This window comes from Pyrus communis, chromosome 12 (assembly GCF_041283825.1).
Source record: "Pyrus communis isolate YQ-2024b chromosome 12, ASM4128382v1, whole genome shotgun sequence".
Classification (NCBI taxonomy): Eukaryota; Viridiplantae; Streptophyta; class Magnoliopsida; order Rosales; family Rosaceae; genus Pyrus; species Pyrus communis.
Window position 1 is genome coordinate 8636971 of NC_142576.1, and position 14844 is coordinate 8651814.

At 37.8% G+C, this 14844-nt stretch overlaps 3 protein-coding genes, 1 long non-coding RNA gene and 1 other non-coding gene across 5 annotated transcripts; 3 read left to right on the forward strand and 2 right to left on the reverse strand.

Annotated features, from left to right (window-relative positions):
• Positions 1-1020: 1020 nt before the first annotated feature.
• LOC137744337 (uncharacterized) lies at positions 1021-5026 on the forward strand. Its single transcript, XM_068484175.2, has 3 exons — positions 1021-1751; positions 2620-2787; positions 2989-5026. Exons 1-3 carry the CDS (start codon positions 1221-1223, stop codon positions 4618-4620), a joined length of 2331 nt encoding a protein of 776 aa, XP_068340276.2. The 5' UTR covers positions 1021-1220; the 3' UTR covers positions 4621-5026.
• A 446-nt stretch (positions 5027-5472) lies between these two features.
• LOC137745926 (dolichyl-diphosphooligosaccharide--protein glycosyltransferase subunit 4A) lies at positions 5473-5732 on the reverse strand. The gene has a single exon (XM_068485957.2). It carries the CDS (start codon positions 5730-5732, stop codon positions 5619-5621), a length of 114 nt encoding a protein of 37 aa, XP_068342058.1. The 3' UTR covers positions 5473-5618.
• A 1255-nt stretch (positions 5733-6987) lies between these two features.
• On the reverse strand, positions 6988-7059 carry TRNAH-GUG (transfer RNA histidin (anticodon GUG)). The gene has a single exon. It is a non-coding gene; the product is annotated as a tRNA-His (tRNA).
• A 290-nt stretch (positions 7060-7349) lies between these two features.
• Positions 7350-9566, forward strand: LOC137745951 (uncharacterized). Its single transcript, XR_011069756.2, has 3 exons — positions 7350-7527; positions 8978-9195; positions 9307-9566. It is a non-coding gene; the product is annotated as an uncharacterized LOC137745951 (long non-coding RNA).
• Positions 9567-11852: 2286 nt separating this feature from the next.
• LOC137744776 (histone H4) lies at positions 11853-12382 on the forward strand. Its single transcript, XM_068484574.2, has one exon. It carries the CDS (start codon positions 11944-11946, stop codon positions 12253-12255), a length of 312 nt encoding a protein of 103 aa, XP_068340675.1. The 5' UTR covers positions 11853-11943; the 3' UTR covers positions 12256-12382.
• Positions 12383-14844: the final 2462 nt, after the last annotated feature.

Sequence of the window (14844 nt, forward strand, 5' to 3'; positions counted from 1 at the left end):
CAAATGTTGAGTTGTAGGAAAGGAACGATCACAAAGTCTCCATGGTCGATGCTTACGAAAACTGTAGGACAAATGGGCAGAAAAAAAAAAAAAATCCGAATTGACATATAAGATACTAGTAGCTTAAATATAGATGGCAGATTTATGCTGCAATTAACCAAATATAAGCTTTAAAATGACAAACAAACTACTCAAAGATATCACAAACTTCAATTTTGATTAGGAGATTTTAGTAGCTAATGATCTAGATTAAGCAAAATTTTAATATTTCTCACATGAAGGTAGGTATGTGAAACTTTATCTTTCTAATAAAAACTAAAATCTGTTTTCTCACTTTTCTGTCTTTGGTCTTTCTCCATTTTTTTATGGAACATATATTTACATTAAAGGAACGAGGATTATTTTTATTATAAACGATATTCTACACTAATTTACTTTAAGTTTTTTTTTTAGGGCGGGAAAAGGGGGGGGGGAAAGATGGTTTCAACCCGTGACGTAATAGGTTGAATAGAAAGAGCCAAACCACCAAAGCAATGTTTTATTTTAAACTAATCTAAATTGAAGGGAGGGGGATTCAAACCCAGTACACATGGAAGGAACACATTCGGTCTAGTGAATGTGGCTACTCCCCCTTTGCACATGGAAGAAACACATTCAATCCAGCGAATGTAGCTACTCCCACAAATGCTTCCCCATAGTTTTTTTGGTAATTTTAAGTAGAAAAGAAGAAAACACAAATTTATAAAAAGAGCCTTAATTAAGTTTTAAATTACTTTTCCAAGATTTTAAGGGCCAAATAGTGTGTTTTACTCACTTGGTCCTTTTGCCAACCCATCAGTTGAAACATGATGTCACTCTAATGGCCTATTTCCTTTCTTTTAATTTATTTCAAAACTCTTATTTTCTCCAGTAGCAAAAAGATAAAAAACAAAAAAAAAATTAAAAATGTATATGTGCCTGTGATTAAATGTTGAGTTAGGTCAAGCTTCTAGTATAAATATAATATACAAGTTGCTCCATGAGAGCATCTATAATGTGTGTATTCCTTCTCCAAACCAGCCTTTCCCCTCGACCCTTCATGTATGCTCGTCAGTAGGTTGTAAGCAAAACCAACAAGCTTCCCAACACTTGAAGGGCAAAAACCCTTCCATCTGAATTCACACCATTAATTCCTTGTTTCACCAAGTGTCCGTGAGCATAAATTGTCTGTCTCCACGACAATGGGGAATTACCAAACCCAATCGCTGTGGCGGATGCGCCTAGGCTCCGCCCTTCGCACGGCTTTGGCATGCACCATTGTCGACTGCACCGTCCTCTATGGACCTCCGCAACTTAAAAAGTACATAACCTACCCGTCCTTTTCGTACATGACCACAATCCTAATAGCCCCGGACGCAACGCTTGGGGACGTCATGAGAAGCTGTTGGCATGTGATCTTTGCCACGGCACAGGTACTTTTGTCTTCTGTGCTGACCCTTTGGCTGGTGGAGCCTAAAAACTTCACGGTGGAGGTAGCGGTGGTGGCAGTTGCTCTGAGTGCTTTTGTGGTGGCATTGCCGGAGTCCACGCACTTGATGTCGAAGAGAATTGCGTTTGGGCAGTTTGTGAGTGTTTATGTTGGCACTGTGATTCATGGGGCACAAACTGGAGTTGTCATGCATCCACTTGGCGTTGCATCAAGCACTGTCCTTGGAGCTTTCGCTTCTATTGTTGCTATGTTGTTTCCTTATCCTCGGCTATCTTACTATGAGGTAACTATCCTCTTTTTTTTTTTTTTTTTTGGAACTCTTTACAAGTGTATTTTACTAAGTAATATTTTCTTGTCATACTTACATTGCTAGCTAAATAGAGAGGGCCGGAGGTTGGGCGCCTAATTAATCTACTATATAGCCATCATTGTCTAACAGCTTCTATATATACTTATCAGTTAAAAACTACTAATTATTTGCATTTTATATGTCTAAACTGTAATAGTTTAGAGCTTTGACAACTGAACCAATCAGAATGAAGGAAATTATATTACATGCGTCCCGCTAATTTTGGAAACACGAAGTTTACTACAAAACAGCGTCGTACGGCAGATGGCAGGTTGTTATATGTCGAGACTGCCGGAATGGAAACAACAATAAAAGCCCTTTGGTCTTGTCTAATTGTCTCTTAAACCCTAAAGAACAAGAAAACGATCCATGTAAGCCATTCTGGTTAGTTCAAGTGGTGAGAACGTGTAAGAAAACATATTAAAATTAGGTTACGTCAAAACTTTATTTTCCTTCCTTATTGATAAAGAAAAAGCAAATCTATGTAGTATCTAGCATTTGCATGCATGCAACGGATGATTAAAATAGCGTGTATGCTATCTCTTCTATAAGTTATAGTAGTTTAGAATATCGTACTGTTAACATTTTTGTCGTAATTGATCATATCTCCCGCTTGATATGCTAAAAGATTTGTTTGGCTAAAGATGTACAATCGAATAAAACACCACACTGAAACAACAAGAACTACTTATTCTAGCTAGATCACATTCTAGCCATACTGCAAATAGTAGGATTGTGCCTGCAAGGGAATAAGCACATTGTGCAAATTATGTAAACTGAAACGGAAATAATGCATTCACAGGTCAGTAAATCGTGGCGCATGTATGCCGGAAATGCTTCTCAGAGGTTAGCTCGCTTCGTTGAGGCCATCTCTTCCCGGGACAAGAGCGGAGCACTCGAACTCCTCTCTCGAGGACAATCTCTCTCTAAAGAAGCAGCTAAACTTCTTCAAAGCATCAGTAATAATCTGGTAAGCTACTAATAACTCATAAAAGGACATTACTTTGCTTTTTCCTGTAAATTACAGTTTGACACAAATACAAAAATAGCTCATAAAAAGCACGAAACAAAAAAAATTTCTGCACGTTTCAAACTGTGATAGGCAATTAAGTTTGAGATTTGTGAATTAGCTCCGTAAGCAAATTAAAGGTTTTCGTTTCTTTGTAAGCAGGAAACGATGGTGTGGGAGAGACCACATATCAAATTTCTGAAACCAAATTATCTGGACTCAGGTGAAAGGTTGCAAGAAATTGAGGTTCCACTGAGGGGAATGGAAATAGCTTTATCTAGTTGCTCTTCACATCCTGTAAACCTAATTGATGAAGAGCTAAGACGCAATTTACAAAGTTCAGAAGTACAGGTTAGGCTAAGGCTTCTGCAAGCTAAGTACTCTTTGCCTTCCGATGCAACATTGGCTCCGGAGTCATACAGAGAAATCTTCGACAAGCCACTTTGGGCCGGAAAACCCACCACCAATAACCGTGAGAATCTTCCGGCTTTCTTCTTCTTGTACTGCATGGAACTCCTCCTAGAAAACCAACCCATTGCCCGGAATCCTGGAAACACTAGGAAACCTAACCAAGAACCGAGTGATTCGCAAAATCAACAGCGGTGGCACTTCAAAAATGTTTGGAGAAACATAATCCCAAGTACCAGGAGTATAATTTTTGCTCTCAAGTGCTCACTTGCATTAGGCCTTGCTGTGTTATTCGGCTTGTTGTATAACAAGGAAAACGGGTACTGGTCAGGCCTCACCATTGCCATCAGCTTTGTAACAGGACGGCAAGCAACATTCACAGTTACAAATGCTCGAGTTCAAGGAACGGCACTGGGATCAATCTACGGAATCATATGGTTATTTATTTTCCAAAGACTTGAGAAATTCAAGCTCGTACCACTCATACCTTGGATCTTTTTTTGCCATTTTCTTAGGCATAGCAGGATGTATGGCCAAGCTGGTGGGATCTCGGCAGCCATTGGAGCATTACTTATCTTGGGTAGGGAAAACTATGGTCCTCCAAGTGAATTTGCATTTACAAGAATGATAGAGGCATCCATTGGACTGCTTTGTTTCCTTTTAGTAGAGATTGTCTTTTATCCGATGAGAGCAGCGACCCTAGCAAAAAATAAGCTCTCACAAAGCATGGAGGCGCTTCGAGATTGTATCGGAGGAAATCTTTGTGTACCAGCTTCCACAGGATGGAGGGAAAAGCGGAGGAAGCTCAAGTCCCATATGAAAGAACTAGAAACATTCATCCAAGAAGCTGAAACAGAGCCTAATTGCTGGTTCTTGCCCTTCCAGGGTGCCGGTTACAATCGGGTGCTAGGATCTTTATCAAAAATCGCTGATCTTTTACTATTTGTGGCCTATAAGACGGAGTTTTTCGCACAAGTAGAGCAGAGCTTTGGAGGTGTTTGGGAGGAACTACGGCAACAAATGAATGCTGATCTAGAGCTGCTAAAGGGTTGCCTTGAGGAGGCGTCTTCGATCAAGCCCATGCCGGTATCCAAGACAATGTCGGAAAGTGATTACCACGACAGTGAATTGGGCAAACCACCAAGGGGATTTGCGACTTTGGGTTGTACTGATGATAAAGAGGTTGAGACTATTGTGAGTAGTTTTCTCCAACATTTGCAGGAAGTAGCTGACAAGGTACATACTAGTGACAGTGAAGAGAAACAGAAGAGCCAAATGATTCTTTGCTTGACTAGCCTGGGATTCTGCATTTCAAGCGTGATGAGAGAAGCAATGGAGATGAAGAAAGAATTGAAAAAACTAGTCAAATTGAATGCGCCTACATAGTGTTTAAGATTTTGGCTCGTCAGAGACTCACAATTAGTGTCCTATTTTGTTTATGTTTATAGTAAGAAAATTAAAGGTGTACCGATTATTTTAATAAAAGGACTAGGAAAGAATCAAAGTTTTCTTGTACAATTAGATTGGGAATCCTATAAGATAATTTGGAAAAGGAAAGAAAGTGTTCTTTAGAGTAGGAAACTAATCATAAAATAGCCACCCTTTACTTAAAAATAGGGTGTGGCAAGGCTTTGGAAAGTGTGTGAAGCTGGAGACAGCCGCGTGAAAGAGAGGGATTAGTTTTAGGGTTGCAAAAATACTGTAACTCTATTGTTAATCAAAGAAGCCGTGGTTTCTCTACTCAAGGAAATCACAACTGGATTTAGGCAAAAGTTCCGCCTAACCAGTATAATTCTTGTGTGGTTCTAGTTATTCTCCAATTTGCTAAGTTTAGTCTTTTGCGGGATACATCAAAGAGCAAGATCTAAAAGAGAGTCAGAATTATAACACATAGCTCCTATGAGAGATGGTTAACTTTAACAATACATCTAACTAATTGGCAGATGCTATTAGATTTGCCAATCTTCAATTGACCTCAGTACACATTGTCATTTGGTTAGATCATATACATAACCATGAATCCTAATCTTCCTGAACAATGCACCAAAAAGAATTTTCTTTTCGGTGAACCCTAAAAATATGCTTTTCACACTTTCTACGAACAATCGATCACTTGATTCACTACCACGGCCGATGGGAACTTTCAAAACACAATCCGAACACGGACAACACCCTTCATAATGCAAAGGTGTGGAAAATTAAATATGAAGCACAGATAAAACAGAGAAGAAAGTAATGTGTATAACAGAACATAGTCATATTGTATAACGTAAATCAAGCTGCATCCGTTCTGAAATAGTTCACGCTACAAATTAATAGGATATCTCCATTAGTCGCAAGAAAATTGCATCTCTATTGCGAATACATAAAAAAGAAACAGATCATTAGTTGCCTTCATATTTTGGGTCGGCCATCACATAATGATACGCTATTACCAGTACAAATATGAAGATGCCGAGAAAATTGGCAAAGAAGCCCAGGTCCTGATCATCCATCATCTGTAACATCAAAACGAAAGAACTAGAAAGTTCAGCAGAACAATTCAGTGTTCCTCAATATCATGTGAAATACTTGTTAAAATAGGCTTCCTACACACACTTGTCAGATGACGGAATAAGGGTGAAGGAAGGATGACGGAATAAATGTGAAAGGAATGTGTAGGGAATGACACAACAAATGAAAACTAAAACCCAAAAACTGTAAAAAAAAATTAAGTTGTTTTCACTTTCAAGTTTTTGTTTTCAGATAATCTCCTTTATTTCTCCATCATCGCTCCCATCACCTCCCTTCATCCTTCTCGCGCCTCATTTCTCCCACGTACTTTCCCTCTATCTAAAGCACAAAAAATGAAAACTAGAAGACCAAAAATGAAATGGTTATCAAAACGTGCACTAGTTGACCCTACAAAAAGATCACATCTAAATGAAGTTCAAACTCAAAAACTATCAACCAGAAAACAAGCAACATCGCAGAAACGATTGAAATCAACAAATAAAGCATACAGAGGAAATCGGGTTGTGTTTATAACTTGTATATTAATCGGAAACGTTAAGTGTTCTAATAAAACAGAAAATCATACCCAACTAAACCTTTCATGTATCCAACTCATATTACTACATCTATTCGTTCCCAACTGTTTTCCTTTGGCAACATTTCGTAGATCATAAAACACCCATTACACTTAAATTCTCGACGCAAATGTATACGTAGTGATTAAAAATTCTTATGCTTCCTTTGAGTTACCCTTCATTCCTCGCAATTACACTAGCAAAACAATGCTTGAATTTCGTATCCGTATTCAGCTAAGCATCCAATTTCAAAACCCAAATACATCAAAACTTGATTCTTTCAAAGAATTCAACTTTTCGACTTAATATACAAAACCCATAACCAAATTAATAATTAAAAATTTCCAAATGACTCGGTCCAGAATATAGATCTACAAAACGGATAAACAAACCCGCAATTGCGTAGCAAAACAAAGCAAAGAATTTGGAACTGGAATCATGAATTTCGAGATCTTACGGATCGAAGTGATCATAATCCGAAGAATTGAGAAACAGGACGAGAATCTTACAGTTTTTGGAGTCGATTACTCAGTCAATGACGAAGCTTGAGCCTTCTGAAACTAGCGAAAACTGTTTGTGCTGTGCGTCAAGGAGAGACACAAACTAATATATTACAGTGACGAAACGGCGTCGTATTGTGTGTCGGTATTGAAAAATAAAAGAGGGAAAATAAAAAGAAAGCAAGTGTGGCTGCTGGGATTCGAGCCCAGGTCTCCACGGCCACAACGTGGAATTCTTACCACTAAACTACAGCCACAAGTTGATAAGTTGTTTACAGATATTTATTTGTAGCTACACTAGAGGGGCTAATTTTTTTCCCTTTTCTTTTGGTCTAGAGCGTCAACACGCGTACTTTTGTTTTGTAATTTTCTTTCGTTATCACTACAAGACCACCTCGTCGAATCAGGTAATTTGGGTTTGTCATGTCAATCCTAGACTTGGCATTTTTCATCCGACCCGATCCTACTTGATAAAATTAGTATTCGAATGAATGATAAACGGATCAACTCGTTAATCACCTGTTAAATAACGGGTCATTTTGGATGAACCCACGAAACCCGGACTTTTGTGTAATTTCAACATTCCTATTAGAAAACCCTCAGGGCTCAGGTTCCTCATGTCTCTCTCTCGCACTATCGCACGTCTTTGCTATTTGAGACAGAGAGATCGCTCATCGGCCATCGTTGTGCTCCTTCCCTTCCGGCTCCACCACTCTATCTCTTTGGTAAGCTTCGATTCCCTTCCACAGTTCCACCTGTTCTTTCATGCGTAACAATATACATACTGAAATTTGTTCATGGGTTGTGCTCCTTCCCTTCCACCTTTGGTTTTTTTTTTTTTTGGTTGTGTTTGGGATAATGGGTTTTGCTTTTTGTTCATGGGTTTTGTGTAAAATTTGTTCATTTGTATATTCTCCGATTAAAATTTTCATTTTTGGGTAATTTGGAGCTATTAATTTACCTATTTCTTCACATCGATTAAAAGTAATGGATGACGAAAGAAGAAATGTTTTGCGATTCGTTAAGGCTCATGAAGTTAAAAGTATTGAGTTTGCGATTCGTTAATGCCGATGTGTGTAATTTGGATGACAAAAGAAGAAATGTTTTGTGATTCGTTAATGCCGAGGTGTATAATTCATTAAGGCTCATGTTTTGCGATTCCGAGGCTCATGAAGTTAAAAGTATTGAGTTTGCTTTGTTTTGGTTGGTTTTTGGATTGGAATTGGGTTGTTGTTGTTGTTTGGTTTTACTGAAATTGATATGAACAACATAAGTTACTGCTCAGTGCTCAGTAAGTTTCTATATCCTCCATGTGTAGGCATCCTGCTCTGCTGGTCATACTTATATATTTCCTTCTATTTTTCTCCTGGCCTTCGAAATGTTTCCCTTTTAGGTGCTTCTTATATTCATAGGTGCTTACTGCTTAGTAATTAATTTGATTGAGACTTGAGACTCTATTGTGAATTACCCAGACTTGAGACTCTGGATGTTTATTACATTGAACTTTAGTAATTAATTTGAAGTCATGCTTTATATTTTGCACTGTCTCTTGATTGTGGATCGAGAACTGGCAGTGGCAATGGCACTTATCCACACAGAGTACACACACTTACCTACACTTACACACACATTTTATATACATACACAGTACACGCACATGCAATGTCACACAAACACTGTCATGTACTTGGACACACACAACACATACAATATATACTCACACGCTTATGCCTTTTTTTATCACTTGGAAGATTTTGTTGTTTTTCCTTAGCAATACAATATACGCTTACACACTTATGCAGCACATGCACTCACACACATAGTACACACATTGTTGTTTTTCCTTATTTGATTATTGGGATGCCAAACTTTAAGAATTTGTGTTTAATTTGATTCTTTGGTATACTCAGTTAATTAAGGCTGTTCTTAACTTTCTGTTTCCTGATTGAATTTGTTTTGATTCAATTGGGTTTGTGAGCTAAATTGCAAAGAGAGGGGGGGTTTGGTTTCCGAATGGCTCTTATGTGTTGTGTATGAGGTTAGAGGATTTGAACTAAACCACGCAAGAAACATTCATAATAATGTGCAAGTAGGTATTGCATATATAAATTGCATATACACTTAATGGTTTGCATTGCTTGCTGTTTTTGCATAATGGTTTCATTATGTGCTTAGGTTGGTTTAAAACCCAGGTTCTGTGAGTTTAGCGGTTTAATTGGGGGAATGAAAAATTAAACTTGGCCTTTCATTGAAGATGGTTAAACAATTGGAGTTTGTTTAGCTTTAGAGAAAGAGGGTGCTGACTTGGAAGAACTCACCGAAGAAATTTTGGACATGCGCTTTAACGAAAACTCGAGACAATGCTCCAATAGTATTAGTCTTGATTAAGCATGGTATGTATTTTAGCTTGTTCTTTTAAAGATATTTTTCTGTGATGTTTAATGATTAGGATGGATTGTGCAAGATTAATGCTTTTCTTACTAATGGAAATTTCACTTGTCAAGGAAATTTCACTTAAGGTGAATGTTGAAGGCAAAAAAGAAGCAGAGGATGCAATGTAAGAAGAAGGTTGGCAAAAAAGCAGTAGAGAATGCAATCATGCAATGCAAGAAGAAATAGAGCCAATGTAGACTCTGTAGTGAGACATTGATTGAGACTTTAGAAAGAGAATTACTATGTTTTATTTAAACAATTTCCTGATCTATGTTAAGATTCGGAGACCCGTGTAATTGATCTGTGTTTTAATTTAATCAGTTGTTATCCATTTTAATTGGCCTATTAATCAACTTGATGTTCAAAATGTGTTTCCACATGGTTCTTTGAGTGAGGAAGTTTATATGCGGCAACCCCTTGGTTTATTGATCAGCAACGCTCGTTGCAACCATGGGTCGTGGTTGTAGTTGTTTCATTTAGTTCTTGAGGCAAAGTAAACATGACAGACATAAACATGTTTTGTGACATTCCCAATCTTGTATTCTTGTGCATCGTAATAAAGCTCCAAGTGTTCATCAAATCACTCCATAACTTGCATATGCACACAAACTGAATGAAGGAAGGAGGTAGCTAGCACAAGCACTAGGATGCTAAGAACAAGGGTAATTGATTTGGATGAAATGTGTGTAAAAAAAAAAAAAAAAAAAAAAAAAAAAAAAAAAAAAAAAAAAAAAAAAAAAAAAGGTTAACGGGTGAAACGGGTTGAAATGGGTGATCCGTTAGCTTAACGGGTTGGTTCGGGTGACCCGTTAGCTTAACGGGTCGGGTTCAACTCGACCCAAACCCAATAAACCCGACCACTTTACAGGTCTAGTCAATCTCATGATCGTCACGCTAAACTTTAACTTGTCAAAGTTATAATCACTTTTGATATTTGAGTTTTGACTTTTCTCTACTTATTCATGAGATTTTTTGGCTATATGGGAGAAGAAGAGAGACACCAAAAAATAACTAATTTAGCTCTAGCAATACCAAAACAATCATTCACCAAAGAAGAATCCACCTCCACAATCAGATGAGAAAAGTTTCTTGTTTTAACCATCTTCAAACCATAGTGCAAAGCAGAGAAATTCCTGAACCACTTTCATAAAACCAATAATCTAATTATCATGCCAATCCCTAGTTAACCTTTTACTTCCAATTAGCCCATTGGAATTAGACCTGACAATTTCTTGCACGGCTCATTAATTCGATACAAACGATATGAAAATGATGGGTTTTTTGTCAACACGTTAATTAGTCGGATCGTTATCAGGTCACCCATTAAGAATTGGTTAATAAAAAGTTCTTAATAGGTCTACTCGCAGATAACTTGTTAAGAAAAAATGTTAGTTTCGTAATTTTGAACCATTAAAAATACCTTCTACAGCCATCCTTGTCGTTGGATTTTTTTTTATACCCTCTCACTCTATAACTCTCTAGGCCAGAGTCCGGCCTCCCAATACCAAATTTGTTTGTATTCTCTCCGTCTAGACTCTCGATGCTCGCTTTCTCTCTCCGATGGCCATCTCTTTGTCTATGTTCAAGCCACTACAGCAACCACATGCGTATCTAATCTCGCAATCCAAGGCACCGCCGCACTAATGAATCATGACCACCGTCACCAACTCTGAATAATTGTGTATCATTCATACATTAATCTAATATCATTCTCGTACGAGAAAATTAAGTAACTATGCCTTTACTAATTGTGCTCGACCCTTAGTTAATATCAGGTAGATTAGTTGCTAGTCCTGTAGATTGACGAGAATGTACTTGAACCATGGCCCTTTTATTTATTTATTGACTAGGGTTAATGATTCAAACAATGAACCTTCTTCAACATTAGAAAGAGCTACTATTAGGTTATCTCCAATTTAAGATCTAAAATTTCAAAATTTAGTCCCGTATTTTCAATTATTCATCTATACATATGAGGTTAATAATTTAAAGGTAAGAAACCTGTAATTTTCATCCTCAATTTATAATTTATTAAACTTTTGTATTTATTGAAACTTTTTAGCTAATTTGGAATTAGTTTTTATACGATCTTTTTTGTTGACGATTGAATTATTATTTAAGCATTGATTAACGTGTTTATTTCTTATTTATGACACATCGTTTAGTTTACAAATTGTTCAAAACAAATTGTCCGACCTCAATCTCGAAAATTCAAATTTTCTGTTAAACCATTTTCAAACATCAATTGGAAGGATAATTTCATGTTTGTGCTAAGTGATTAGTTAATTAGTTCATTCACGACGCAAAAAAAAAGCTCAATCCGAGTCGCCCCGATTATGTAGACGTAGTTCACGCTTAAATCCAACGGTTCACAGTCATATCTGTCGAAAAAACACAAAACTCGCCACATCATCGATCCTCGTGAACCCAGAATCCGCACACCAGTCTTCTACTCCCCGCCAGTCGTCGATCCAAACACGATCCACGGTCGCCCCTCACCCAAACCCACGCACGGATCGCAACTCTCAACCGTCGATTGTGCCCAATCCGAACCCAAAATCTCACATAAACAAACACAAAACCCACGTTTCACTCCCAAACCTCTCTCTTTATAAACACCCCAGCTTCCCTCTCGTTCCCCGCAAACACCTGCACGCCGAATTTGAAAACCCGATCCCAAATCAAAACCCTAATTTCATATCGCAGCAATGACGGGACGCGGCAAGGGAGGCAAGGGGCTGGGAAAGGGAGGAGCCAAGAGGCACAGGAAGGTGCTGAGGGACAACATCCAGGGCATCACCAAGCCCGCTATCCGCCGTCTGGCTCGCCGTGGTGGCGTCAAGCGTATCAGTGGCCTCATCTACGAGGAGACCCGTGGAGTGCTCAAGATCTTCTTGGAGAATGTGATCCGTGACGCTGTGACCTACACTGAGCACGCCAGGAGGAAGACTGTGACGGCGATGGACGTCGTCTACGCCCTCAAGAGGCAGGGCAGGACTCTCTACGGGTTTGGGGGTTAGGTTATTAGGGTTTCGGATTGGGGATTTTGTAAATGGGTTGGTTGGTGGGTAGAATTAGGTATGGAAGTGCTTCAGTTTTATGTTTTGAATTTGGATTTGAATGGAAAATCTACTTGTTTTCACTTGATTTTGCTTGTTAATTATTATTCATCTTATATTTGTATTAATTGTGATCTATTTTGTTTTCGACTTAGAACAATTTTGTTCTAAGTTTATCAAATAATTTACGGAATTCAGATACACGAATGCCCCACTTTGTTAACAGGGTTAAGGTTATGGAATGGACTTGTCTCGGAAGTTAGTCGGGCTCCCTTTGAACCCTATTTGTCAATGCTATGTTAGAAGCATGTCTAGTGGGCTTGGTGAATTTTGGTCAAATGGGTACTACTTTTTTCTTTGTTAAATAATAGAAATGTTAAACTAGGGAGTGATGAAATTTGAATATGCTTTGTTAGATTAGATATTAAATTAGAAAGTCGATGGAATTCAAATTTGTTGTTAGATTAGATATTAAATTAGGAAGTTGATGGAATTCAAATTTGCAGATTAGATGTTAAATTAAATAATTGACGGAATTCAAATATGCAAGAGTAACACTCGTCCGTTAGAGGGCTATTTGCGCTAGGGGTGGAAAAAATTCCCAAAAATCCCGAACCGAACCGAAAAAATCCCGATCCCAAACCAAAAATTTCCCAAACCGAAATTCCCGAAATTTTTGGGATGCTATCCCGAACCGATCCCAAAATTTCGGTATGGGATTCGGGATTGGCTTCTCGATATTTCGGGAATCCCATACCAAACCGAAAATATATAATATTAATTATTATATATATTATTCTTTTATAATTGATGCTAGTAGTTTCTAATTCATGCTCTGCAACCTGGAATGCCCTACACCTTGCATATTTTTCATGTTTTGTTTGATATTCATGTGGATTTTATTATTGCTGCTGTCATGGCTGATGCTTTTAGAAGGCTTGATTAGTTTGTCTCTCAACATATTGCAAAAATGGTTTAATTAATTTGAATTTTGACTATGATAAAAACAGTCAGGCATGCCAATGTTCAATTAAATAGTAGTGTGAATGAAATGAAATTCCTAGTTCATGAATGTGTTCTTGAATTATATATTTGAAGAACAATTCATAATTTCATATTTCAATTTGGGATTCCCGATTTGTCCCAAAATCCCGAAAATATTTCGGGATTCCCGAAATTTGGGATTCCCGAAAATTTGGTTTGGGATTGATCTTCAAATTCCCGTCCCGAAAAATTTTGGTTTGGGATTCGGGATACTAGTTTCGGTATGGTATCCCATACCGAACCACCCCTAATTTGCGCAATGCATGTACAATTGAAGTCTAGTTTTCTGGAGAAACCGTTTGAGCAAACATCTACAATTAATGCTTTGTGAATTTCTTTTACGGTGCGACGCATTTGTATTTTCTTTCTTATAAATGGATCGATTCATTCTTGGCCTTGTCAGAAGTGTTTCTGTTCATTTTGCATCTACTTTGATGTTAGAGTAGTTTTAAAATGATGTAGATCAATGGCAGTCCAAGGCGCAAATCAAACTATAAGTGTGAGTTTGTTGCGTTGGACTATCTCGGACTGTATTAGTTTTGAAGACTAAACTCGATTGACTTAGACTAAATTAAGTTAGACTAACTTAGTGAAACATTTAGTGTAGTTTCAGATTAAGAACTAAAAACAATAACAAATTCTAATATTATATTATTTAATTCACTATATTATTAATTTAGATTTATTATTATTTTATTCATTTTTGTCTATATTTTTCCTCTCTAGAAACCTTGTAGTGCTTTCCTATTTCTTTTCTATTCATTTCCCTCACCCTTCATAAGTTTCTCCATCCTAATCCCTCTTTTTTCTTTGTCCCTCTCCCTTTTCATCTCCTCCTTTTTCTTCCTATTTTTCTTCGTTCATCTCCCTTGTTTCTTTTTCTAATTTTTCTAAGACGCAATTGACAAATCAGAACCCATATTAGAGTTTGAGTCATATGGATACTCATTGTTTTGCTTCTCCGGCGTCAATGACGAAGGTCTGCGATTAGAGAGTCTGGAGTGCATGTGTAATTAGAACAGCTCTTGTGCATGTGTGAATGGACGACTGCTGTGCTTTTCATACGCACATCGATTTTTTTTTTGTTTTTTTTGGGTATCGAATTTGGGTTTGGATTTGGTTTTGAGAATTGGAAAGAGTGCATATTTGGTTTTGAGGGATTTAGGTTTGAAAATGGTATATGAAAGGGGCGAAGTAGAGCAGTAGGTAAATGGGATTTGGGTTTCGAATTTTGCGAGGAACAAGTAGGAAGAGGATGGGGGGGCGAAGCAAGGAGTTGGTCTTAGTAATCCGGCCGATTTCGCGGGGTCTCGCTAAGACCCTTTAGCGAAGCCGTTAGTCTTGGTTAGTCAGGGCGAGTCTCATTAAAGCTTGTCCCGGCATGGAACAAACACTGCATTGCATTCCCACTTAATCTAATCCAGTCTAGTGAATGCTAGCGAGTGCAAACAAACGCACCCTAAGAGAAGAACAAAGTGTTCCAAATTTGAGTTCTAGTGTCCGTTT